This window comes from Siniperca chuatsi, linkage group LG20, assembly GCF_020085105.1.
Source record: "Siniperca chuatsi isolate FFG_IHB_CAS linkage group LG20, ASM2008510v1, whole genome shotgun sequence".
NCBI lineage: Eukaryota > Metazoa > Chordata > Actinopteri > Centrarchiformes > Sinipercidae > Siniperca > Siniperca chuatsi.
Window position 1 is genome coordinate 2,735,316 of NC_058061.1, and position 27,693 is coordinate 2,763,008.

General features: G+C 39.7%; 1 protein-coding gene across 3 annotated transcripts; it reads left to right on the top strand.

The window, feature by feature from the left end:
• The first annotated feature begins 93 nt into the window (after positions 1–93).
• On the top strand, positions 94–27,504 carry abca5 (ATP-binding cassette, sub-family A (ABC1), member 5). 3 transcript variants are annotated; one of them, XM_044179507.1, is made up of 38 exons: positions 94–249; positions 1,530–1,699; positions 3,570–3,756; positions 3,941–4,114; positions 5,302–5,399; positions 5,984–6,210; positions 6,348–6,489; positions 7,249–7,437; positions 8,042–8,189; positions 8,407–8,584; positions 9,106–9,164; positions 11,663–11,949; positions 12,495–12,614; positions 12,795–12,933; positions 13,384–13,474; positions 13,789–13,928; positions 14,259–14,378; positions 14,475–14,676; positions 15,095–15,261; positions 15,591–15,718; positions 15,977–16,114; positions 16,218–16,331; positions 17,009–17,179; positions 17,488–17,601; positions 17,913–18,050; positions 18,392–18,460; positions 18,575–18,666; positions 18,953–19,076; positions 19,327–19,444; positions 19,572–19,663; positions 20,291–20,466; positions 21,080–21,155; positions 21,565–21,659; positions 22,271–22,390; positions 22,496–22,648; positions 23,631–23,710; positions 23,828–23,883; positions 24,229–27,504. In XM_044179507.1, exons 1-38 carry the CDS (start codon positions 237–239, stop codon positions 24,367–24,369), a joined length of 5,046 nt encoding a protein of 1,681 aa, XP_044035442.1. In that variant the 5' UTR covers positions 94–236; the 3' UTR covers positions 24,370–27,504. The 3 variants fall into 3 exon arrangements, with proteins under 3 accessions (XP_044035442.1, XP_044035444.1, XP_044035443.1); XM_044179509.1 differs by lacking the exon at positions 94–249 and adding an exon at positions 353–498; XM_044179508.1 differs by lacking the exon at positions 94–249 and adding an exon at positions 361–586.
• Positions 27,505–27,693: the final 189 nt, after the last annotated feature.

Below are 27,693 nucleotides of genomic sequence, written 5' to 3' on the forward strand. Positions count from 1 at the left end.
GAGAATAAAAGCCAAATTTGGTCAGATTCTGATTGGTGCAAACCGTTGTCATTAACATCTAGGCCAGATCTGATTGGTTAGCGTCACGTTTCGTGGGCTCCTTATTTGACAGAAGGAAGTAGCGACGTAAAAAAACAAAAAAACACAAGGAGCTCGTTCAAGGGGGTTTACATGACATAAAACAACATCTGTAATGTAAGGCCGTTAAATCACAAGTCGAGGAAAGATATGCCTTAATGTATTTCATACGTGAGTATGTTAAATGTTTGCTCTCCTCAGTGCATATGTATGTTTTCCAAAGGATAGTGTAAGTGTTGCTGTAGCTTGCTAGCTTGTTTCCTTGTGCGCATTCACTGGTGTTGCCATACCGCGCGCTAGCAGAAGATACAAACGTCTAATTTCTTGCAGTTAATTTTGCGCGCAGCCTCACGTCCTTAGCTGGCTACACTTTTTTATTTTTTATTTTAAATAATTTCCAGTCAGCATCGAAACAAAGAGGTGAAGACCATGCTTCTCGAATTCAAACGAGCAATTTGAATAGCATAACGTTACTGAAATGCCAGCTATGCCAACAAAGCAGGTTGGGGTGAGTTTATAGGCTAAGCTACAGCTAGCTATTCGTGATAACTAACGCAAGCTAAATGCTGATTTGTCAGATAATTGTTACGCTAGGTTTTATTTGCGGTACACTTTGCTAAAAGCAGGTTTACGAGCATGGGGATAGTGCAGCTGTCAACGGGGGCTACCGGGTTCCGGTCCGTGAAGCACAGCATCACGGCGTGTGCTGCTCTGAAGCAGTGGATGACTCACTGAGAAGATGGGAAAAGCTATAGCTTGCTGCCTCTCTCTGAGTAGTTGAGGCAGTTTTTAAAGCTGGTATTTAATCCAGATCTTTGTTAGGCATACATACAAATGACATGCTTTGCAACACCCAACTGATGTCGATGACAGTGGGTCTTTCATTGGGAAGAGGCATACTGTACATCGGTGCTTCAAGAAAATATATTATTTTGGTGCCTGCATTACAAATATCATTGACTAATCTATCCCTCCATCCTTGATCCATGATTGCATTTCTGTAGAAAAACCCATCAAAGCAATTGTAAAGTATTTGTAGCTTATTCTATGAATTATAATTCTACAGCCACATACTGTAACGTTATATCAGGGCTGCAACTAACGATTATTTTCATCATAGATTAATTGTATGAGTAAATAATGTCAGGGGGGAAAAAAGGCTATTACTATATATAATATAATTGCTTGCAAAATGTTAGTGATGGGGGGGGGCAAAGCTTTCTGAAGCACTGGATCACAAAGCAATTGTGTTAAATGGTTCACTGTTTCGAAGGATTTGATACAGTCGAAAAACGCAACATCACTACTAAATTTATTCGACCAACAGTCCAGAGTCCAAAAATAGGATCTAATAATCGAGTAATCGTTTAAGCGGTACTGTATATGCTAATTAATGTCCAGGGTGGGTGTTTTTCATTTCCTCTGCCTTTTTTCTTTTTTTTTACTTGCAGCTGAGGCCAGCATTAGGGAGACGACGTCTCGTCCACACATCATCCAGATGAGGAATGCTGGAAGTATGCAGCCCATGTATAGAAGAGATGCTGGAGTCTGGCACCAAACAAGAAGTCTTCTCTACAAGAATCTGCTCATCAAATGGAGGACCAAGCAACAGAGTCTTCAGGTGCTTAGTTTTCAGCAGACTGATATGAATCTGTTCAGAGTGGAAACTGGTTCTGCTGTGTTAAGTGTCATTATTATGCCGTTCTGTTGCTGTTGTTCTGTTGTTGTCTTCATATGCCACAACTTGTCATGCAGCAAAGTCAATAATTTGTTTGAAATATGGAGCACTAACATACATTGTGCAAAGTAAGTGTAGAAGAAACTAGGCTTGCAGTGTGTGGATAACAGCTTGTGCAGTTGTAAAAAGGAGAACCTAATGTAGGTAATTAATAAATGATAGATACTGAGTTTAATACGTTCATAACTTAAAAGCTGTGTACACTGTACAATTTGTTTGACACATTTTTCATTCTTTATGTTACTGGTTTACATTTATATATATCCACTGTTTATTTCTACTAAGTCCTTGGTTACTTTTAATCCTGTAAACTGTTTTACCCCTCCCGGTTAAAGTATTTTACCTCTGACGACTGAATAAGTGTTTGAAATGTTTGTTGAAGGGTTTGTTTTGCCAGTGATGTACCATTATCTCGCATTCCACACACCTTTTCTCAAGGCTAGCACAGTGTCATGGTCCATATTCGGTCTGGATCTCTGAGAGAGCTCTCTCTGGGGTTATTCCAGGGAGACGTCGGCTGGAGTTAGTAAGCCTTATTATGTGGTAATTTTGTCATGCCTGTGGCTGCTTCAGTGCCACGAAAAGAAAAGAAAAAGACACCCAAACCTTTTGCCCTTGGTGGCAAGTCCTTAATTTATACACAATATAAATTTAGATTTTGGAATTAAATATACAAAATGGCTTGTGCCTCTTCCCCCTTCAATTTCTTCTTTGTTGGACCATGCATTTTTCATTTGGCTTTAAGTTGAACTGATGTATTTTTAATGTCTGTATGTATCAACTTTTCAGCCCTGAGGGGCCTCCTGCAGCTTCCGTAACAGCAGTTAGGAAAGAGCAGGGCTTTTCCTAAGCTGCAATGTGAATAATGCCACTTGTTTACTTCATACCGGAGATGCCAACTGTTTGTCACTGGCTGCTTAAGCTCAGGATAACCATTTATCATGAGTTACTAGAAACCAAATTAATCCTTTTGTGTAGTGTTCTGTTGGAACTGAAAAACTGAACCCAGCTTTGTTGGTTTGTAAAGAAACAAAGCAAAGTGTTTGCTAAATGAGATTTTAGTTCTGTTCTGGACACAGATAATCCCAGGTGAACCATATCTCCTGATCGAGTTTTCCCAGTGGAACTGTGTCAACCACAAGCCCTAAAATATTTCTTGGTTTAAAGCTGTTATAAAGCCAGACAAGCTCTGAAATCAGATCTTGACATGCCAGTGGCTCCCAGTTTATTGTTTAAATTCACTGTGTTGCTCAAGGTCAAGCTGTAGCATGTTGTTTTTGGATTGGAGGAGAGAAAGAAGGCTCTTGCCATTTGTCTTGAGGTTTGATTGAGCCATTAGAACCTCTGAACACAGGCAGTATTGGAAGTTCATAATTAGCAAAATATATATAAGTATTTGAACAGCCTCAAGGCAAAGTGCTCTATTTTTATTTTTTTTTAAACTCTCGCCTATGGTCACAAGCTTTGGGTAGTGACCAAATCCAAGTGGGAGGAGATTCTGGGACAGACACAAACTATGTTGAAGGTGTTACATATTCCATCTGGCCTGGGAATGCTTCAGGATGAACTGGAGGACTTAAGAGCTACAGACTACTGTGCAGAAGATGAATGGAAAAGTGGTAGTATGAAAACTTTTTTTTAGCTTTGTGTGTGGTTGGACTAACCTAGAGTTGAATTTTCCTCCAAGGATAAAGTGTGGCAAATCATGTGTGGTTTTCTCATCAGCTGTTCCTTTATGTGTCTGTCTTTGCAGGAATTGATCCTACCTCTGCTACTGTTGGGTCTCCTGATACTCATCAGCACCCTGAATCCTCACGTTTACTATGGAGGCATCAGGACTGTGGAGCTGGAGCGTGACGACCACTTCTTCAAGGGCCTGGGCTACACACCAATCACTAACATCACCAACCACATCATGGAAGAGGTGGCCCAGGAAATGCGTAAGTGCCTAAAAACCATTTTATCCTCTAAATTAACTCCTACAGTATAAGACACCCCTGTGTTGTTGTTGACAACTGTTGATCTATATCAAAAGAGAAAGTGACGGAGGAAGGAAACTGTAAGGTAATGTGGCACTAAATATGCTTGGTTTATGACACCTTTTCCTCCTCCTTATGTTTTCAGACATGCAAGATCGTCTGGAGATGTTCGCCAGTGAGGAGGACTTAGAGAACGCCAGCCTGTATGAGCCTTCCAGTTATGTCGGTGTTGTGTTCATGGACAGCTCTGCCACATCTTACAGACTACGCTTCCCGTACAACCAGCTGCCCCTACCCAGCGATTATACAGAATCTATTGGTAATGTCTGATGGGACCTTCTTTAATTTTATTGTATTTAATTTTGTCTCCTTTTATAAATGCGGATTTCCTTTGGAAAGTTTTTATACCCCACATACCTTTTCCATATTTTGTAGATTACCACCCGTTTACAGACTGTATTCCCCATGATGACAAAGCAAAACCTTATTTTTACAGCATTTTACAGATGTATTATAATTGACACACAGACTTATGTTAACCTGCACATATACCACACACTGCCTACATTGAGACCTTTGGTATAAAGACTCCAATCTGAAGCATAAAGTACTAATGCTTGAAAGTAGTCAGTTGTCACTAAGAACACAGTGAAGACATTACACACAAAGTAATAGGGTTTTTCCTGGCTATTCCCTGTTGTTTGGCTGTAGTGGAAATGAATGCCATCATGGCTTGGCGCGACGCGGCTAAAGTGGACCAACCCAGGCCCATGGAAAAACCCTGTTAGTGATGAATTTACTAATGAGCCACTGTTCATTTGGCTTCACTATTATGAAAAGGAAAAAGTCTGCAACCATCAAGACTGGATCTGGCTATCTTTCAGTAACCAAACTGCTCAGTAACTGAACTAGAAGGGTCTTTTTTTAAACAGCAGCTTCAGCGTTCTCTTTAGAGGTGGGTGAACCTGCCAGAAAGAAACCATCTCTGCAGCACTCCCATCAGTCAAGCGTTTGATAGAAGGGGTAGTTATCACTCCTGACTAAAAGGGAGGTAAACAGCTCCACAATGTACACAATCTTATGCTGGCTCAGATTTTCCACTTTCAGCAAAACAAACAGAAGTACATAACTACGACAATGCTGGATAGGCTCAAAGACAAGTCTGTGAAGGTCCTTAAGTGGCTAATCCAAAATCCAGATTCAAAATTCATTGTTGTTAATCTGTGGAAATTCCTGGCTGTTGCCTTTCACTGATACTGATCCTTCCTGACAGGATATGTAAGCAATAATGTCCAAATCAGGTGTCATTGAGTTGGGGGGTGGGGATAAGTTTGGTGTGTTGAATCATATGCCAGTGTGAGATGAAACACAACGAAATATAGGAAAACTCAATTATGCTACTTAATTTTGGATGTAATGTAAAGAGAGTTACACAAATGCAAGCAAGATTATCACCTACCAGAGCTGAAATATAAAGTGTTTGTCATTATGCTTGTTCTCCTCTAGCCAACTGTTTTACCAGCTCAGTGAACTGCAGAGCAGCTAATTACTGGTACTCTGGCTTCATCCGCCTCCAGTCTCTGATCGATGCAGCCATTATCCAGGTGAGACAGACCAGAGATCAGCACAGTGTTCTCCAGTGTGAACCCACTTGACAATAAAGAGGGAACGAAGATGCAACTTATTATACAACAAACAAAATGTCCATGGTAGAGTTCCCTACCCAGTGAATTTCATAATTTTGGTTTATAGAAACATCTTTTGCATGTTGGTTTGTGCAGTTATAAAGCTAATATAATTTAACAGAGAATCTGAAAGAATTGATTATTTTGAGAACTTATTGAGGACAAATGCATAAAGGGTCATTTGTGGTTTATTACAAGATGGCAAAGGTAGTTCAAGCAGGGTCCGATATAGTGCTGAAACAATTAGTCGATGATTTGATTAGTTGTACGACAGAAAATTAATTGATAACAATTTTTTATAAATGTTTGTCATTTCCACAAAGATGCCAAACACTTTGTTGGTTCCAGCTTCTTAAATCTGAGTATTTGCTGCTTTTCTCTGTTTTATATCATTGTATCTCAAATATCTTTGGCTTTTGGACTGTTGGTCAGACAAAACAAGCAATTTAAAAATTACTTAGAGTCCTACTTTGATGTGCTCACGGTCCATCTGTTGTGTACAGATGCAGACAAAGCGTTCAGTGTGGAGTGAGATGGACTTGAAGGTAGTAATGATGGGTCAGCCAGGCTCTGTAGAGGTGCAGAAATTCCCCCACGCCCTTATCTCCATATACCTGGTCCTGGCCTTCACACCCTTCGTAACCTTCCTCATCGTCAATGTGGCAGCTGAGAAGGAACATCGCCTCAAAGACACCATGACCATGATGGGGCTCTATGACACTGCTTTCTGGTGAGGGAGAAGAGGGCGTCAGTCACTGCAGTTTCAGACACTTGTTTAAGTTTTGTTTGGATGAAAATAATCTGTAAGAACCTGCGTTGTGTGTGCATGTGATTGTGTATATGCTTAAGTTTTGTGTCGTACAAAAGGTTGTCATGGGGCCTCCTGTATGCTGCTCTGGTGACCACCATGTCCATCCTGATGTCCATCATCGCTACGTACACGGCCCTGTTCCCTAACAGCGACTTCTTTGTTATCTTCTTCCTCATCTTCCTCTATGGAATATCATCGGTGAGTAGAGCTGTGATAGAGACGTGTTGCTTTGTTTAAAGGGTCACTTCATCCAAATTTCATTAGTATCTTCTCATTTACCCCTAGTGGTTTCTAGCCATTTAGTTGGTTTTGGTTTTATTTGCCTATGTTTTGAGATATACATTTCTGAGATTTCTGCCTCCATCCCAATTCAAAGGAGGTAAATAGACTTTTGTTCGTGGTGCTCACAGCAGTGAAAAATGACATTTGAAAATGTCAACATCAACTTGTTTTTCCCAAAACAATCTACCTGTTATTCTGGATAATCCACAGACTTTACTGTGAACAGTTTTCATTGAGACTACTTTTCTACTGAAGAAATAGTCCCTATGAAAACTGTTGACAATGTGTTTTTAAGGAACTTCAAAATGTAGGAAAAGCTAGGAGAGTGTTGCTTTGTTTGTTCTATGCAACATCATTTGTAATTCTTGATTAATAGCCAGGTGACATGGGGTTACATTAGGTTTCAAGTGATTGCCATGGAAACAGCAATAATTACCTGTTGCAAAATAAAAGGGCAGCATTATAAGCATAACATTTTCTAAAATTGTTGGTAATCTTGGAAGGTGATTTCCTTTTACAGTCTCTAAACCAGTATCTTTTAACTGAGGCAGGAGGTTTTAATTACAGCACTGTTTAGTTTGATCTGGCAGTGCTCTCACAGTACAACAGCATTGATGGTTGGAGTCCTCCTATCTCTCTCCTCCTTCTTTCGCTCTTCTCTCTCTTGTTTCACAGATCTTTTTCTCCTTCATGCTGACTCCGTTATTTAAGAAGCCCAAGTTTGCCAGCACAGTGGGCTCCATGCTGACAGTGGTGTTTGGCTGCCTGTCGCTGTTCACCGTGCTGATGAAGGACTTCCCACAGCCGCTGGTCTGGCTTCTCTGCCTGCTCTCCCCCAGCGCCTTCTCAATCGGGATTGCACAGGTGACAAACACACACACACACACACACACACACACACACACACACACTTATCCACATCCCCACACCATGCTCCACTGCTCATCTTGGAATATATGCCGAGTAATCAAATACCTAAAATTCTCCATGAATATAGTTAATACTGGCTTGTTGGTATTATTCCCCTCCCATGATGCTTTGCCTTCACCATCCAACATCCTGCTAACTTTCTGCCATTGTTGTCTTTTGACCTTGTTTTTGTACATTTAATTTGTTTTGAATTTTAAGCACTCTGTATAGTTTTTGCTTCACATATTTATGAAAGCCAGTAATGTTTATTTTTGACAAAATAGTTTGATAGTACTAGATTAGGTTGTTCATGCTGCTTCCCAAAAAAAATAAAAAATAAATAATAAGAATCAGTAACTACCTCGGAGACATAGCATACTGTCTTTTGACCACAGGTACTTCTGATTTTGGTACTGCATATGTCTGTTTGCTTAAACGTGAAGAATAATCCACTAGGAGCCATGCGGTTATCCAAAATTGATGCACAGTGTGGAGGCTAATAACCGTGGCCGTAGGGAATTGATCTGTAAGTGTGTACGTGTGTGTATACATATGTTAGGTGGTTTACCTGGAGGCCCAGGGAGATGGTGCTGTGTTTTCCTCCCTGGCCAACGGCCCTCATCCTCTTTACGTGCCCCTGCTCATGCTGGTTGTGGACTGCATCCTCTACCTTCTGTTGGCTGTCTACCTGGACCAGGTACTGCCTGGTAAGTACACACACACTCAGTATACCTCAATATAATTTACAACTGATTAAGTCTAAAGTACTAGTGTTATTTAATACTGTTAGTCGGTATCAGTTCTGCAGCAACAACCAAGTTTCCCCGTGGGATTGCTTAAGTTTAATCTTAACCTATCATTGTATTAGTATACAAGTACTATTATATCATGTGTAATACCTATTACATTTTGTCTGAAATGCAGGTGAGTTTGGAATGAGGAGGTCCTTTGTGTACTTTCTGAAGCCATCCTATTGGTCCAAACGCAGAAAGCGCTATGTTGAAGTGAGCTCAGTATACGACACAGAGGTGAACGGCGCTCCTGGTGGGGACGAGTCTGTCGAGCCTGTTTCACCAGAGTTCAGAGGGAAAGAAGCCATCCGGTAAAAGTCTGAACTTGCATACAAATGTCTGTTGGATGCAAATTTCTGTTTTGTATTGAATGTTTAGAGCCGATAGCCAAAGTGCTTCATGGAAGTGCAGCTTTTTACATTGCTGGATAGGTTACTATAGTTTGATAAAATGTTTTTTTATTTGTAGCACCATCATTTCACTTTCAGTGTTAAATTCAAATTTTAAAGCAGTTTTAGCATACCATGCATAAAATATCTATATCTAAATATCCCTTCAGAGAATGAGCCCTTTGATACTGAAGCATGAGGAGAAAAATGGAGGCTTTGAGAGTTTCCAGTAGAAATCTGTGTCAGGCTCAGTTAAAAATGCAGTCTGGTTCTGTTCTTGGTTCAGTGCCAAACACCACTCACTCCTTCATTCGTCCTGGTTTAGGAGAGCCTATGGGACCAACTTGTAACATGAGAGCTGCTCTGACACTGCTTCTGTGTTTACACTTGTCTCCTTTCTGTTTTATTTTGTCTTCATTGCTCGTTTGCTCTTTCTCTGGCAGCATCAATAACATCCACAAAGTGTACAAAGAGAAGGACAATGTGGTGGAGGCTCTGAGAGGTGAGTCCTAAACACTTCGACTGGTTCTTTCAAAGGCTTCTCAAATAGCAGATGTTGTGATGTGCTCAAGTTCTCACAGTATATATCAGTTTGACTTCACAGTGCGTCTAGTTACTGTGGAATATCTGTTGTTGCATTTAGAGAGGGAAAAAAAAAATTTGAACCTAAAAAAAAAAAAGCATACTTTTGTGGTATGCAAAACGAATCAGTCTCCTCTGAGAATAATTGGTTATTTACCATGCAAGCAGAGCATTAGTGCAAAAGCCGGCTACAAAACGGGCTACAAATCACAGGCTACAAAATGTTGGTTAGGCTGAGAGAATGGACTGTTTCCCTTTTAAGATTAGTCATGGAAAATCGATCCTTGGGTGTAAGTTTTCTTTCTTTCTTTCTTTTTATTAAACAGAAAAATGGTTTCTATAGTGTCCTATGGTGGACCTAATTTACATTTTGTTGCACATGCCTACATTGGAATGTCACTGCTGAAACAATATATTGTTCAGCCCTAATAACGACAGGGTTAAACATTGACAATGTTTCAGTATTTGACTTACCTGTTTCTGACCATCACTGTGTGTGTTTTTTTTTTTTTATGCCAACCTGATCTAAACTAAGACTAAAAGGGAATTCTTGGTTCAAAAGAGATTCCTAGATGGCAAGGCTAAAGCAAAGTTCTCTAATATCATGAGATCATTTGAGCCATACAGCTATGGCTGCTCTTTTTAAATGACATCTTGTCATCTGCTTTAAATACTGTTGCTCCACTAAAGGTTAAAAAGAGGTCAATTGACAGAATCTCCCCATGGTTAAACAATAACTGTGTTAATGAGATTAAGGGAATCTGTCGTGCAGCTGAAAGAAAATGGAGGAAAACTAGGCTTACAGTTCAAAGTAATATATACAAAGAAGCCATGACTGTCTATAACAAAGCAATACGTCTGGCAAGAATTTTTACAGAGAATGCTGGAACTTGCATTGTTCTTCAATAACAAAATAACTTCAATTAGAGCCAGTATTGCTGCTGATGTAAACACACATGACCTCAGTAAACCCTGTAAAAAAACAACAAAAAAACCCAAAAAAAAAACATGTAACTATAGGAACATTCACTTGTATTACATTAACTGAGCTTTGCAAGACCATCACTGAGTGTAACTTCTCCACCTCATGTAGTGACCCTGTACCTACAGCATTTCTTAAGCGGGTGTTTGATAATGTTTCAAATCATGTCCTGAAGATTATAAATACATCTATTCAAACACTTGTATGTTTCCATAGTTATGCAGATGACACGCAACTATACATTTCTGCTGAACCAAATGATGCTGCAGTTATAAACTCCATTACTACCTGTCTTTTGGCAATAAATAAATGGATGAGCGATAATTTCTTAAAGTTAAATGAGGACAACACTGAAATCCTACTAGTCAGCCGTAAAACAAATGCTGTTTAATAATCTGGGGAAATTAATTTCCAGGATTAAGTCTGCGGTTACAAGTCTTGCCGTTATCTTAGATTCAGATCTAAGAGTCCCGCATTAAGAAGGTGACGAAAACATAGAAACATAAACTTAGAAACAGCTAAAGTGCGACCATTCATAAATCAAAAAGATGCTGAAAAACTGATTCATGCCTGAATTTCAAGCCGAATCGTTTACTGTAATGCACTTTTTACTGGCCTTGTGAAAAAAACATGGAGAGACTTCAGCTCATTCAAAACTCTGCAGCTCTGCTATTAGCCAGAACCAGGAGGAGAGCACACATTAGTCCAGTTTTAATTGCTCTGCACTGGCTTCCTGTAACATTTAGAATTGATTTTATATACAAAGCCCTTAATGGGTTAGGACCAAGCTACATTGCTAACTCCCTTGTTCACTCCTTGCTATCAAGAACACTACGATCATTTGCTGCTGGTTTATTGGAGGTTCCCAGAAACAGCCACAAGAAAATCGTGAATGCAGTCTTTGTCAATTACGCCCCAAAGCTATGGAACACACTACCTGTAGATATCAGGGAAGCCAGCTTGCTAAATATTTTTAAAAGAAAGCTAAAAACGTATCTTTTCACTTCAGCCTTTTAACTAGATATGACTTTCCTGATCTTTCTAATCTTTTGCTCTTTACTTCTCATTTATGCACTGCTGCACTTCTTTTAAAATGCTATGTATTTTACTAGATTTCATGCATTTTATGTATTCTACTTTTAACTTTCTTTCTTTTTTTTTTATTATTATTATTTAGTGAGTGTATTTTACATTAACTATCTATCCCTGTTTTTATGTTCGTTCTGTTTTTTTCTATGTGAAGCACTCAGTGCAAGTATTTTCTATGTTGTAAAGCACTTTGAGCTGCATTTCTTGTATAAGCTATACAAATAAAGTTTATTATTATTATTATTATTATTATTATTATCATCATTATTATTATTGTTTTTATTACTGTGTGCCTGTTCTTATGTTAATGTGCACCCGTGCTTCTCTTTCTTTACATCCTTCCCTAGGTTTGACATTTGACATCTATGAGGGCCAGATCACGGCTCTCCTGGGACACAGCGGGGCTGGAAAGTCCACTCTCATGAACATCCTGTGTGGCATCTGCCCGCCCACTAACGGCTCGGCCACCATCTACGGCTCCCCTGTAGCAGAGATTGCAGATGGGTCAGAAATGAAGCAGCTGGTGGGAATTTGCCCCCAGTTCAACATCATCTTTGATGTGCTCACTGTGGAGGAGCACCTGCGGATATTTGCCGCCATCAAAGGGATCCCACCGGCGGACATCGACGCAGAGGTAATGTGATGATGTGAACACTGATTTGAGAGCCTCTGTCTTTATAGTTGGTAAGATAAGTCAGGTAGAAGTTGCCTGTTATGAAATGTTTTGTTATGTAATGAAAGAAATATTATATACAAGTTCAGTGCACAACATCCTGACAAAGCACTAAATGTGACTGGGAAAATAAGAACTTAATATGATATGAATTGTGTATCCCAAAATGTGACAGGAAATGTTAGATATTATGGAAGCCCATTCATCAGCTGACAATAAAAATAATGCATTCAACAACGTTTGGGGAAATTATGGTACACAACTATGCACTGCTTCGTTTTATGAGAAACATATTTTGTTTCAAGGCATACTTTGTTGAGCTTTTTTTAACAAAATATTTGAATGCATGAGCATAAGTCATCTTGAGTTATCAGTCTGACTTTTTCTAATTTTAGATGGCTTATTCAGAAATGCAGTGCGAGATTGACTAGAGGAACTATTTATTCAAGAAAGTTACAGGTGTCAGGCTGTTGATCCTTTGTGTGATTTTGCTTCTCTCTTTACAGGTTAACAAAGTGCTGAAGGATCTGGACTTGGAGAAGATCATGACTGCTCAGGCCAAGAATCTGAGTGGAGGCCAAAAGAGGAAACTATCTGTGGGCATCGCCATTCTCGGAGATCCAAAGGTACCTGGAGCTTGAAATGGAGAAGTGCTTTTATCATTAATCATTTACTTTAATTTGTTTTTGTGTATATCCTGGTCTCAGTCTTTGGAAATGCCTACAGTTATCAGTAACTCTGCTACCAGCAGGATAACGTTAGCTTGGGCACATTCTGAGCAGTTTTATCATGTTTGTTCCTGTCAGATCCTGCTCTTGGACGAGCCCACAGCTGGTATGGACCCCTGCTCCAGACACCAAGTCTGGTCGCTGCTGAAAAGCCGCAGAGCCGGCAGAGTCACTGTCCTCAGCACACACTACATGGACGAGGCTGACATTCTTGCTGGTAATAACTCTCTGTTACATAACATGCACTGACCCACAGGTACCAAAACCATTAGGCAGATGGCCTTCCAACTTGAAAATTAAAAAGGTCAAATTTAGCTTTTACTCTTGCCATTTTTCTCCACAGTCAAAATTAATTAGATTGTAATTGAATAATTTTGTACGTTGCACCTAGGATATTAAGTTAATTTATTGCACACAGTGTTTGTGTGTAATGAACAAGTCTAGGAGAGTGAATAAGCAACTTCAAGGTGTTAATTTTTACGCACTTCCTTTTGTTTTTATAAAAGAGCTGCTACTCTTGACTCTTAATATACATTATTTATGTCAGCATCTGAGGAAAAATTGATGTTTGAGCACTGATAGTTGTACTTTGAAGACGTGTCATGCAATTGTTTCTAGCCAACTGCAGAATGTGTGTGTGATGTTATTTTATTAAATTTCTTTCCAGATCGCAAAGCTGTGATCTCTCAAGGACAGCTGAAATGTGTTGGCTCTTCTCTGTATCTCAAGATCAAGTGTGGTGTTGGATATCATCTCAGGCAAGTAGATTTTATTTCCCTGATGTAGTTTATTGTTTCAACTGGACTGGAAATTGCTGAATATAAGTCACAGAGCAGTGACCCATTGTTGAACCATTTTAGAAATGGCCCGATAAATGTATAAAATTATGTACCAATACTACAAAGGGCAAGAAACGTTGATGGCATGTAAAAATATATTTAAAGAACAATTCAGTAGATTTTTTTATGTTGTGTTTTGCTACAATTTTTTGAGGGTTTATTATGCCTACATCCTAACAACCTTTGTCTTAACCTCATATAGGTCTTTATTTAACTTTTTCCCTCCTTTGCAGAATGTCTATCAATGAGGGATATGAAGCTGAAAAGATCACGTCATTGGTCAAGCAGCATGTTCCCAAGGCAAAGTTGTCTCGACAACACAAGGCTGAGTTGACGTTCACTCTGCCTTTTGAGAGCATGGACACATTCCCAGGTCAGATCACACTATCTAGATAAGTAATATTATAAGTCACACGTACAATGAAACCTGATCTGGATCAACTTTTGAAAGTTATTTTTATGTTTAAGTCAACATTGCTAGATTGGTTAAATCCCACAGCCAATTTAGAAGTGTTCAAGTCTGAAAGTCCATGTACATAGTTTCCTCTGACTGCGAGCCTTACTGTCTACACTGTCTTTTTAGTAGCAAACTCCACCCAGACAAATGCTACAAAAAATGACTGCACTTAACTCATTTGCGACTCAGCTTTGACTGTGACAGCAGTGTACCAGCAGCAAGTACTGATTATTTTGTCTTTCATAGGCTTGTTCTCGGAGCTCGACTGTCAACCCAGTCTGGGAATTATCAATTATGGGGTTTCCATGACAACACTGGAGGATGTTTTTCTTCGTTTGGAGGCAGAGGCTGAAGTGGACCAAGCTGGTGAGTGTGTTACTAAACCAGCAAGGAGTATTATTACATTAAAAAACTACTCCCTAATTCATTGAAATGATCCGTCTGTTTGTTTCATATCTTCAGACTACAGTGTGTTTAATCAAGAACAGGCCGATGATGAATGTGACAACGCCTCTCTGGACGATACAGACCAGCGGCTACTGACGTTCTCAGACAGCAAGTCAGATGTTGTGTCGGGTCATGCTCTGTGGCGGCAGCAGTTTAGCACTGTGGCCTGGCTGCACATGCTCAACATGCGCAGGGAGAGGAAGGCCTTCATTTACACGTGAGTTTGCAGAGACAAAAATTATTTGAAAACAAGATGCAGTTTCAAGTCAGTCATGGTACTGAGACACTTAACTTGTTGTCAAACGTGACAGTGTACAGAAAATTGTTAAATTGCGGCCTTGTTGATGAGGCCCGCTGCAGATGGAAAGAAACTGTTTTTGTGGCGTGAGATCGTAGTCCTGATGGTCTGCAGCCTCCTGCCAGAGGGGAGTGTCTGAAACTGTTTGTGTCCAGGGTGGGAGGGGTCAGCCACAAATATAGCAGATGGAGGCAGATCAAAGATCTCATTTAAATAAATGTATGGTTAAAAAGTCTATATTCTGCTGTAAGATTATAAAGAATCTACACTTTGTGTTTTTGAGACATTGTCCCTTCAATTCATCCTGTCTTTCCTCACCACCTCCCTTCTCTTGCAGTCTGGCCTTGTTCCTGGTGTTTGTTGCTGCAGTGCTCGTCCTGTCTTTGGCCACCGGAAATATCCAGATTCACTCCCCAGACCGTCAGTTTCTGCCCATTTACCTTCTCAAAAGGAACCAGGCGCCCCAGAGATACGCCACCAGCCTCCTGGTTCAGAACTCCACAGGTGATTTTCTAAAGGAAAAGATTTAGTTTTGTGACCTGGGAGGAAACAAGCTGATAGCTGATATTTTCCATCAGTATGTTAGCTGTCAACTGAAACCTTGTATTAAATTCTATTTTGAAGGTAAGTCTGCTTTCAGATTTTGTTATAATATGTCCTCTCAATGAGACTTCGGATCTCCTTTCTGTCAGAAAGTGCTGCATGCTGTAAACACTGTGATGAGATACTGATTGCTGTACAACTATTAAATTACACAGTAAACCATAATCGACAAGAAATGTCCCACGGGTGCAATTCTGACTGAACAGTGCTTTTTTTTCTTGTGCCAACAGGCTCTGATATTTCTGACTTTATCCACAACCTGGAGTCCCAGGACATCAAAGTGGATATGATGAAACACAGCGACTACATGGCTGCAGCTCCCCACAGCGCCGCTATCAACATAACAGGATCCAGCAAGGTCACTTTAATATTGGACAGATATAATTATTTTTTGATACCAGATATTTGTTGAAACTGGAGATAAGGCATCAGATGTGGGCTCACCTCTCCTGCAGCACCTCCAGCTACAGTTAATGTGGTAGAAGTGTTCCAGATGAAGGGCCCTTAGTTGGAGGACTCAGCAGCCCTCAAACAGAGAGCCTTATATTTAGATGTAGTGGAGTTCACCTGCCAAGATGTGGCACTCTTTAACACTTTCTTCTCTGTCTGTTAACAGGGTTTCAGATACAGTGTTGCATTCAACAGCACCACAGTTCACTCCTTGCCTATGACTGTCAATATACTAAGCAACGCTCTTCTAAGAGGTTTAAATGGTACTGGACAGATCAGAACCTGGACCAAACCGTTTGATTATGTGAGTATTTGAAAGAGTTACGAGTCAAATGACACAGATCTTATCTATCCTGTTTTCCTGTGCCATTCAAAGATATTAATGTTTCCATTGTGGCATCCCTCAGCAAATGCCAGATGCTACGTCCTACGCTCTGGTGTACATAGAGGCCATCATACTGGGAATGCTGGCAGCTGGAATGCCTGCATATTTCGCAATGGACCACACTCGAGACAGAGAGGTAATCACTTACTCCCTTCTAACGATCATTTCGTCCTCCAGCAAGGTGTTTATTTCAAAAAGAGAAGAAATATTGTACTTTGTAGCATGTACACACACAGCTTTGACTAAGTTGAATGATTTCTTAATTTGGAGTTGTTAGAGCTTTGTATGTAAAAGAAAGAGAGGAGTGATTTTACTGTAAAGGGACCTACGTAGGTAAATATATTGTGCACTCATAAACTACTCCTTCGCTGACATGCATATTTTGTTTAGTGAGTCTCCACTCATTTTAAAAGATTTTGCCTTTTTTGGACAGTTTAAGAAGTAGAGAGCAGCAGGAAACATGAAAGAAGACTTATGACAAAGGTCTTGTGGTCGAGTCAAACCGGGTACGTCATAGTTACATGGTTTGTGTGCTAGACACAGCTGGCCCATCAGGGTACCCAAGTCACCAAAGATTCTGTCGCTCCAATAGTGCCCCTGTCCCCTCCTCTAGAGCACATAGAAACTCATAGCAATTGGTTATATTGTATTTTCTTTCTATTCTTCTTCTGCAGCGTACCGTTACTGCTGGCTTTCCCAAAGTTTCACTGTCCTGATTAGAAATCATTGTAATCATGCAGTAGATGTCAGATATATTGGCCTATTTTTTTCATCTGTGTTGACTTTGATTTGCCTGTTTTTTTTCTTCTGCAGATCAAGTGTCGCTCTACCCTGCGTATCTCTGGTCTGGTACCGTCAGCCTACTGGTGCGGCCAGGCAGCTGTGGACATCCCCTTCTACTACCTCATCCTCTCCTGCATGACCATCATCCTTTTCTCCTTCCACACTGGAAACCTGCTCACCTCCAGCAACCTCACCGCTGTGGTCCGTACTGCCGTTTGTACATGGTGGCTCACACATACTTTACACAAGATTATTATATGTACCACTCCTCTTCCATCCCTTGGACAACAATACCTTAATTTCTGCAAAAAGGCCTTCCTCTCCATTCCAATTTTTTTGACATATCTAGTTAACTTTCAGAAAACACACATTTGACAAAATTCTTAATTAAGCCTCATAAACATTCAAAAATATAATGATGATGCAGTAAATATTGCTGGTAATATTCATGAAAAATAATATATTTCCATTGAGTCACTTTTCATGACTTTTCTTCTCCCCTCTCTTAGGTCCTATGTACTGTTGGCTTTGGTCCAGCCATGATCCTCTTCACTTATGTGTTTTCTTTTGGTTTTGCCCGAGTCCAAAGCAACAGGGATTTCTTTTCTGTCATCTCCATGATGGTGAGGCGGGATGCCTTGTGTATACACATTAAAAATACAGGTGTAACCACCTTCCAAAAAACTCCAAACAGCACAATAAAATGTGTTCCAGAAATCATGAGATTAATAACTGATCACTATACCTAAAATAAAAAGTAAATGTGCTTATTATTTTGGCTGTAGTTACACAGCTCTAATGTCATATTGTACATGTGGTGATCCTGAAAGAGCTTCAGCTTCATATTCTTACTTTGACACCAAAACAATTTCATTATTGGTCATTATTAGCGTCACATGAAAGGGTTTTACTTACTGAGTGACTTATGCCTCAGGTGTGTGTGGTGTCAGCCTCGCTGGTTCAGTTGTCATTTGTGAACGACAACCCTGGACTGACCAGAAACCTGCACAACATCTTGTGTTTCTTCAACCCTCTGTACCCTCTCATGGGCTGCCTCAACTGCATCACCAAGGTAGAGCTCAACAAGGGCAACCAGTCAGTTCTTTCATTGGTTTCTCTGTCTGCCTTTTTGTCTTTAAACCTGCAGTAAGCTATATTTTAGACAATGTGATGTGGATGAGTTGCACATAGTGATGAACCCACTGAGAATCAACACAAACTCACAGTTCTATGTAGTGTTTAATTTATTTAAGTCTCTTTAAGCTCATTGTTCACTTCTTTATATAGAATGGTTCTTTGGACCCTTAAGGTAAATTTGCGAAGATGTGAAAGTTTCAGCTGTTATTTTTTTTTTAGACAGTGGCTGCTGTACGCACAGGAGTCACCTCACTTATGTTTTTTCCCCGTTTACAGGCGACCTTCCTCCCCTCTCTGTACGAGGATAACTTCTTATGGAAAAACCTGCTCATTGCGGTTATAGCTGTATGTATCTAACTTTTTTTTTTTAAATGGCCAAACATTGCTACGTTCAGAAAATAGAGACTGTAGAAGTGTGTGTTCACCCATAATACTGTATGTGTTTGTTTCTGTGCTCAGCCCTATTTCCAGTGCGTCCTGCTGCTTTTTCTGCTTCGTTGGCTGGAGATCCGTTACGGAGGGAGGACAATGAAAAACGATCAGTTCTGCAGGTGATGATCAGATTTCAGGTCATAATTCAGATCTCGCAGAGCCTCTATGTTAATAAAGAATGTACAGAGGTTTATTGTATTTCACTTGAACAGTGCAACCGTCTTGAGACTCATGGTAGTTCAAGTTCATGTTATAATGATGGACGAATATGTTGCATTTCCAGGGATTTTAGATCTAGACACAAAACCAGATTAGCAACTTCAAACTTCAACTTCATTCATTACCAAAACAAAAAATTTGCTTGACCAAGAACCAACCTTGATATTTTTATTTAAACCTTCACAGGATCTCATCCAAGTCAAAGCCCAAAGTGGAGAGGAACCCAGAAGAAGGGCTGAACGAGGATGAGGATGTTCAGATGGAGAAGGCCAGAGTGAAGGAGGCCCTCACCTGCCAGTCCTGTGAAGACGTGAGTGAATATCTTATCTTTTGGTACAGGAAAATAAAGAGCTGTTGAATTTTTTCTCTGTGGATGACCCAGAACAGATATAGGATATTTTACTTAAGAGTTTTTGACTGAAAACTGTTTTTTACATTCAGAACCTGAATTTGCAGGATTTGTTTTTATTCATATTACGTTTTTTGCCGACTAGCCATCATAAGTTATTTGCTGAACTCAAGTTAATTTTGGCTCTCTTCACTGTGTCTTGTCCATTTAGAAACCAGTGGTGGTTGTGAGTAACCTGAGGAAGCAGCACAAAGGCAGAAGAGAAGGTTTTTCTGTGAACAAGATGAGGAAAGTGGCCACAAAGAACATCTCTTTCTGTGTTCGCAAAGGTATGTTTTTAGTCTTTTTGACAAGTGGACTAATGATTATTAGATTGCATGGTTACCAATCTGTGAGGAAACTAGTGGCAAAAGTTCAGCTTCTTCTTAGAAAAAACGTTAACTGTTGTTTCTTCAGGTGAAGTTCTTGGACTGTTGGGCCCCAATGGAGCAGGAAAGAGCACCATCATGCATATGTTGTCAGGTGACACTGACCCCACTGCAGGCCAGGTACAGTACAGATAATACTAAAGCTACTGTCCTCGTCTGTACTGTGGAATATTAGTTCCTGATCCATTTAAGACTCATCTAACTTTCTTGGGTTAAATGAGTGATGCACGAATTCCACATCAGGGTGGTCTCATCTTGAAATATCTTCAGCAAGAAATTAAACATTTGTTAAACATATTAATCAAATGTGTTTATATATTAATCACATCATTATAACACTAATATAACGTTGAGGTTGGGTTAGCTATAAATATACAAGTCTACATCAAATGAAAGACATACAAATGAATGAAGATATGAGCATAGTCTCATAGGGTATTTATTTATAACGATTTATATATTTAAAAAAATGGAAATCCATTTGATTGGTCAAATCACTCAAATTATTCACATGGCTGAGAAAATGTAATTGTAATTCTGTAATGCATCGCAACCCCTTTCTGTTACCAGTAATCATGTGACCTTTACATATATTATGTCCTTAAATTGAAATGATGTCTTTAAAAAAACAAAACAACCTTTTTCTCTAACTTATCCTAGAAAAATAAAGACAGAGTTAAACTGATGGATGGATGCGGAAGATAATGTTGTCACAAGTTCACTGGCCGTTTGTTTTCCCTTGTCCAGGTGCTGATGGGGGACTATAGTACAGAGTTTCGTCAAGTGGACAATCCTTTGGAACATGTGGGCTACTGTCCACAGGTGAACCCTCTGTGGCCCAGGATCACTCTGCAGGAGCACTTGGAGATCTACGCTGCCATCAAGGGCCTGAGGGGACAGGACGTACCAGGTATCATCAAACGGTGAGTCTCCGTTCACTCCAGACACTTTTATTATCATGTCTGATTTTTACCATCAGACCAAGTTGGCATTAGGATCGAAGTACTGTACAATGGACAGTCACAGATGATTGTAAAGTGTGACAGCTTTGGGATTAAAATCTGTGGCGATCACAGTTTTGATTTTTGCATCTCTAATCTGTTAAAGATGACATCCTGTGGTGCGTATGGGTGGATGTTACTTAAATTTGTACCAATGCCATTTGTTTTTACCTTGAAAGTTGTTTTTAAAATTAAGTAGTAGTAACTTTATAAACAGTATTTTATTGTTCCACCTACTCAACTCAGAGCAAATGAATGGCAAGGGGACATAATCAGATATTGATCAACCAACAGCCACATAAAGCTATGCAATAGCCCTTGTGTTGTGAGTGTTTTATAATACAGATTTTTATCAGTCAAATACTGTAGATTGTAAATAGTTTATACCACCTATTTAAATAGACTACAATTTATTACCTAATGATGAAGGAGATACAAGAATACTTTTTTATTTAAACTTACTTTTTATCGTGGTAATTAGTATAGTAAAATGTGTAAAAGTTGCTGACAGTTTTGCGACTGTTGTTGTTGTCAGTGTGGTGAATGCTCTGGAGCTAAAGGACCACTTGAACAAACAAGCCAAGACCCTGTCAGGAGGACTTAAGAGGAAGGTGAGGACATGTTCACCATTTTTAACTAGACAAAGCTTAAACTCACTCAGCTGTCCATATGTCCAAAAAGATGCAGTATTTTAAAGAATCCATCGGACTTAAGATGGAAGAGTTGGAGACATTTTGCCATTATGAACAGCAAAACATTTACACATTTATTTAAATTTAAGACCAGGTGATTTTGTTGTTGTATTTTTTTCTATCTGACAACCTGGATGACCAAAAGGACTCTATGCAGGCAGCTTTTCAGACACTTTTCATTTTTTAATTTCAAAAAGTTGAATTTGAAGTGTGTCTTCCCTCAACACTTTATCTGATGAAAACACTTTTAATCCATGTATTAATTTTTATCTGTTTTGTTACAGTTTTACACACAGTTTGACTACACTGTTGTCTTGTTTGTTTACAGTTGTGCTTTGCCTTGAGTATGATTGGGAATCCTCAGATCGTCTTACTGGACGAGCCATCATCAGGGATGGACCCTAAGTCTAAACAGCGCATGTGGTGAGACTATACTCATAGGACAATAACATTGCTCAACTTCTAAATTCTTATGTGTTAAACTGTTAAATTTATTGTCAAAGGAAAGGTTAGAATTTGTTTTGTTTTTGTTTTTTTATTAAACTAAAATAGTACATTTCAGTCTTGTTCTTAAATGCAGCAGTTAAAACACAATAAAAAGGAAATGCCAAGAACAAAAAATAAAGTACACATTAAATAATTCAGTTCAGTTTATTCGGCTTAAGGTAATGAAGGTGATTATACACTAATGAAAACATACTTATGAATATTATATTCCATTTCTGCCAATAGATCCTCCTAAATGGTACACACTGGACCTTTAAGACTGTACAGTTAAGCATTTTAACTTGATATTCATTCTTTTTTTTTTTTTCTCAAAAAATATTTCTGTCATGGTTTTTGATGTGATAACCTTGGTCACAGAGAAGGTTCAGCTATAGAGCAGGAAGAATTCATTATTTTGCTCAAGGACACTTGACTGTGGAGGATTCGTGTCTTCGCAGGACCTTGCTGTTAAAGGACTGTCCCCCCTCCCCTTGTCTCTCTGTCATATTTAAAACCAGTCTCTGACCTCGGTATCTCCTTTCATGTAGGAGGGCCATACGTGCGGCTTTCAAGAATCATCAGCGAGGAGCCATCCTCACCACGCACTACATGGAGGAGGCGGAGGCTGTGTGTGACCGCGTAGCTATCATGGTTTCCGGCCAGCTGAGGTTAGTACTCACAGCTGTGTAGCATTCTTTGACGGGACGTATCCTGAAAAATAAAAAAAACAGATATCTGGATCACTTAATGCTCTGTCTGTTTTTCTCTATCAGATGTATCGGCTCCATCCAACATTTAAAAGGGAAATACGGTCGAGGCTACAGTTTGGAGGTCAAACTCAGAGAGGAGCTGACGGGGCTCCAGCAGGTGGCGCTGTTGCACAAAGAGATCCTCCGAATCTTCCCTCACGCTGCCCGGCAGGAGAGGTGAGACCCAATCCAACTGAATGAGTCTGTTTGTGTATTGGGTTTAACTCTGCTTTCTGTTGTGTAGTGGACAAGGACCACATTGCCTGGGACTGTCTTTCCGCACTTTATTGCAAGGTGTCTGACATCGGCATAACATCCCTGCAGTTGTGTAGAAACAAAGCATTCACAGCCTTGAATAAATGTTCTCTGTTCTGTCCGTGCAAAAGTCCAGAACAGGAAGAGGAAGAAAGGGAGCATGCTGTGCACACTAACATTACAAAAAGATTAATAAAGTTCTCATAAAATAAATAAATAACCAAAATACAGTATAAGTATTACATTGTCATGTGTCTCTGTGCCTGCGTAACACCATGAACAGTCATTAAAGGCTCCATATTTGCCAACATGGCCACAACAGTAGTGTTCACTCCAGCGTTGTGAGCTAAACAGCCGCCCTGCAACAACAAACCTCTCTTCCAATTAACAGATTTATGCATGACAATAAATGTTAGGCTCCAAAATGTAAAAATATCAATACATTCACTTTACGGGCGTTTAAAGTAACTTAATGTCACATATACAGCAAAAATGCCGAAAGTCAGTTTTTGAAGATAATGCGTATCTTCCCAAGGGAAAAGTACAGAACAAAAAGAGGAAGTAAAGCTAGTGGAAGTGCAACACATACTGTTTGTAAAGTAAAACAGTCGCTAAACTTTCTGTTAAAACACAGAACACTTTTTATAGGTAAGTGTATAAACTCTACATTTAAATTTACCATTTTCTCAATAACTCACAGAAAAATATTTTAGCAACACTTTTCTTATTCTTTGGTTCTTTGGAAAGTGAAGTGTGAAAGATATCCTTCTTCAAAATGAAAGCTCCGCTAAAACAACATAGGATTTTAAAGAAATGTGTAATGCCTTATTCATAATTTAGTGCATCGGCATACACACTTCAACACGTACATGCCTAATTCTGTTGGCTGATGCTTTCTTTGCAGCTTTGCTACTCTGATGGTTTACAAGATCCCCACGGAGGACGTCAAATCACTGGCCCAGTCTTTCTCTCAGTTAGAGAGAGGTGAGTCACTGCTGATCATACACTCACACACACACACACACACCGCAGCCATCTGGGACATATCTGCTGCTGACTCATTCAGTGTAATTTATCTTCTTAATCTCTGTTTATCTTCAGCCAAGCAAACCTTCAACTTTGAAGAGTACAACTTCTCCCAGTCGACCTTAGAGCAGGTAGGGGGTTTAAAAAATACACAGCAGTTTCCACCACAGATGCCACACTCGATACAAACCACAGTTCAAATTTGTGCTAAAACAATCAAATTGATGGAAAATATGTAGTTACTAACTTTGTCTGTCTGCTTAATAATCACTTAATCATTTATAAGCAAAAATGCTAAACATTTATCGTAGCTTGTGTGGATTTTTGAGGATTTATTTGCCGCTATTTGTTGTTTTATATCATTGAAAAATCGAATATCTTTGGGTTTGGGACTGTTCGAACAAGACAAGTCATCTGGATGTGTCAACGCCCAAATGTCTCATCTTCCTCCTCTCCTCTGTTTCTTTGTCCTGCAGGTGTTTATGGAGTTTGCCAAGGAGCAGGAGAACGAGGAGGACGAGGTTGGCTCGCTCAGCACAACTTTCCAGTGGCAGCGTCTGCGACAGGACGGCCCAGTTCCAGTCAACCACACGGACAGCATCGTGCACCAGCTTTGAACTCCAACTGAGAGGGAGCGGGCTGGTGACTGACCAGGACTGACCGATCCCAACCTGCCAGGCTTCAATGCCTGAGGGTTCACGCCAGCAATCGCCTGCTCCACGCAAACCGACACCCACCACCCTTAAATGAACGGGACAGACCTGGGTCGGGGCTCGCATTAACTGGGACTGCCTGTGTGTGTGTGTGTGTGTGTGTGTGTGTGTGTGTGTGTGGGAGCTCAGGGCTGTTAAGGCCCCTTTCTCTGGGTCTGAGGTGTGCATGTGTGTAACCCTCGTCCACTGGTGCTCCGTGTTTTCTGAATCGCACTGACCGAGGGGCCTGCAGTCTTTCTCAACACACTGATGCGGCACCTACTCCTCTTTCTAATGGTGTTTTTTTTTTTTTATCTTCACAGGGAGTCAGTAAAAGGAAAATATATATATATAAATATATATATAAATAGTATATAATATTTATGCTTTGTAATCCTTTCCATCCGTTCTCCTCTGTGGGAGGCATTACAGTGAGTGTGTTTGCTCGTCTCTTCGGATGTTTTTGTCTGTTGTGTTTGTGAAACTGTTTTTTAAGCACTACCAGAATTGGGATCCATCCACGATCGTACCAAAGCAGCACATCTCTGAACCACACACTACCACACCTCCTCACACAATGAAACTGAGGAGGACTTTTTGTTTTTTAGTGTCTGTAGCATGTGCATACGTAGTTTGCATAATAGTTCTACAATTGATGTGGGGCGGTGGAATGAGGAAATATCGTGAGGCCCATTTGCTATAACACTTAAGAAGAGATGGTACAGCTCTCCAGAGTCTTTAGACCTTTACAAAGCCCCCTACTTAACAAACAGTAAGTGATTTTGTTTTTTCCTCTGAGGTTGGTCCAGAATCCCTTCTCCTCATTTTACACCAGCATGCACATCTTAACATCCAGACTCCCATTTAAACTCTACTTTCTCCAGGACTGAGTGTTTCAGCATGCACGCTCACGAGGAGGTTGATTATTTTGAAATGTGGCAGACGGATGTTGGGATGAAGGTTTTGGATAGATGGTCTTTGCCCTGTGGCCTTCCTTGCAGGTTTAGCTTTGAACTAGAACCCACAGGTTGGGAATGTGTAGAATATGCACACCAGTACATGTAGCACACTGCCCTCGTCAGACATTAGCCAGGACTGATAACCTCAAACGTGGAGAGGTGAAGCTTGAGGTTGTGTTCAGATCCAGATGGGGCTTGTTGAAACGTTCTTTAAGTCTTCTCTCAGCCAGGTGTTATGAGGATTTTTGATAACAGATTTTGAATGTACGTTTGGCCTCCAGTGAGAGGAGGGTTTGTAAGTCAGCAGTGACGGCTCAGTGGAGCTCCTGTCGTCACTCTGTTTCACTTTGGTGCCACTTTTAATCACGCAGCTGTGTTTTGTTAACTCTATCTAGCCTGTTTGGTGTGTGTGTGTTTTATAGTGTTGTATATACTGTGTGTAGCTGCGGCTATGTCTGCATAATCTAGTATTTGTACAAGCAGGTGGGTTGTTGGTGCAATACCTATCAGCAAACCGATATATTGTAATTTTTTTCTTGACATTCAGGTGAGAGGATGATACGGTTAAAGGGAATTTAAGACATTTTGTGAACAGACTTGAGAAATATGTGATCTGTTGGGTTGAGTTTTATTTTGTTAATGATCATAAATAGACCTGGGAGGGTGATATTTGTCTACAAGTCCCAACTGAGCAGCTTCCTCAGGAGATCTTTTGCTTGACAGTATGACCCTTTTGGCTGCTGGCTTGGTTAAGTACAAGAGGGTGGACAAAATAACAGGAACAGCTGACGATCTAATGCGACCCAGTGCAGCAGCAACACAAACTCTGGCCTCAAAAGTCAACATTATAAGCTTCACAGAGGAAGCGTTTGTTGCAGTGATTATACTGGATTTAATTACACTGTCAGGTGTGTTTGTTTTGTCCAACTCTGCAAGACAGAATATAATCTTTTTTAGGAAGTTGGTCTACTTGTCATGGAACAGCCGAGGAGCAGACATCTATTTTAAACACAACCTAAGGTATTTGATATGAATTATACTTATTTGAATAAAATATCCAACATGAATTAATTTTGTGTCCTGCGCTCCGTCACGTGTCTAACGCTTAGATTCATGGCACAGATGCTTGGTAGTGGTGAGTTTTTCAGGCTTGCACAATGTGTCTGGGATAAGTAACTTTCATGTGTTGATGCAGTAGCTTCCATTGATCTGTTAAAGATTTTATTTGCTGTTTTACCTACTATGGCATTAAGTGGCGTTAAGTAAGAGCTGATTTAGAAAGTACCAGTCATTTATTTGATGTATTTGTGAGGTGTTTCAAGAAATGAGTATGAAGCCGATTGACTTTCCAAACATGTACTATACACATTAGACCACGTTACATACACTAAAGATTAAAAATACTATTAACTTGAGAAAGTGAGTGGGAGTAATGCCTGAGTTTCTGTCCATGCACTGTCGGGCGAATACTGTCCTTTTTAAATATGAAATCTTTATTTAAACCCTTAAATAGTGAACAAAATAAAACACTGGCTCTGCATTAAATTGAACATGTGGCAAGGATGGATGGGTTTTTGGGATGTCATATATATATATATATATATATACACACTGTATATTTTATATTTATTTTCCCAAGTGCAATGTAAGGTATTTGTTCACAACAGCAAATATTCTTTGAACTTTGTCGTACTCCAAGATTCATGTGTGTTCTGTGCGTTCAATGTCAGTTTCAGTAACATGTAGCCACCCAAATAACATTGGCTTTTTTGCACTTCTCTTACCCCTGCTTCCAGAACAAAAAGCATCTTATCTAGTTGGAAATATTTCACATAAAGAAAACCAAAGTATTCTTTGGCTCTGTAGAAGTGGAGCAGGTTACATTTTATTTTCCTGGTGGTGGTAAAATTGCACTATTTCTGGGGAATTTTATAACCTTTCTTTATATTATGCAATATTTGTAAGATTATGTGCACTGATTTTATTTTTTAAAGACTGTGGTTTAGCTGTGTGCTGTATTTCCCTCCTGTAATGCCCACATGTCTGGATGGACGCAATGGTCTCTACACACCTTTTCATGAATAAATGTTAATCCAAATGATTGTTTTGTCTTTTTTTTTTTGATGGACAGAGCAGAATGCCAGATACTGATCTGACTAGCATGTGCTACAGGTGAGTTTGTATCCATTAAATACACACTGCTGGGCAATTATTCTGTATTATTTTAGCATGTTTGGTTAAATCTGAAGCTATTTTAATTCAACAGCAAATTCATTATAACGGTACATGC

What these genes read in the sequence shown, in the direction of transcription:
- abca5 (XM_044179507.1), top strand. An exon ending in TCTCAATCGGGATTGCACAG is followed by an intron (nt 7,438 to 8,041) that starts GTGACAAACACA and finishes TACATATGTTAG; the next exon opens with GTGGTTTACCTGGAGGCCCA. An exon ending in CGGCGGACATCGACGCAGAG is followed by an intron (nt 11,950 to 12,494) that starts GTAATGTGATGA and finishes CTCTCTTTACAG; the next exon opens with GTTAACAAAGTGCTGAAGGA.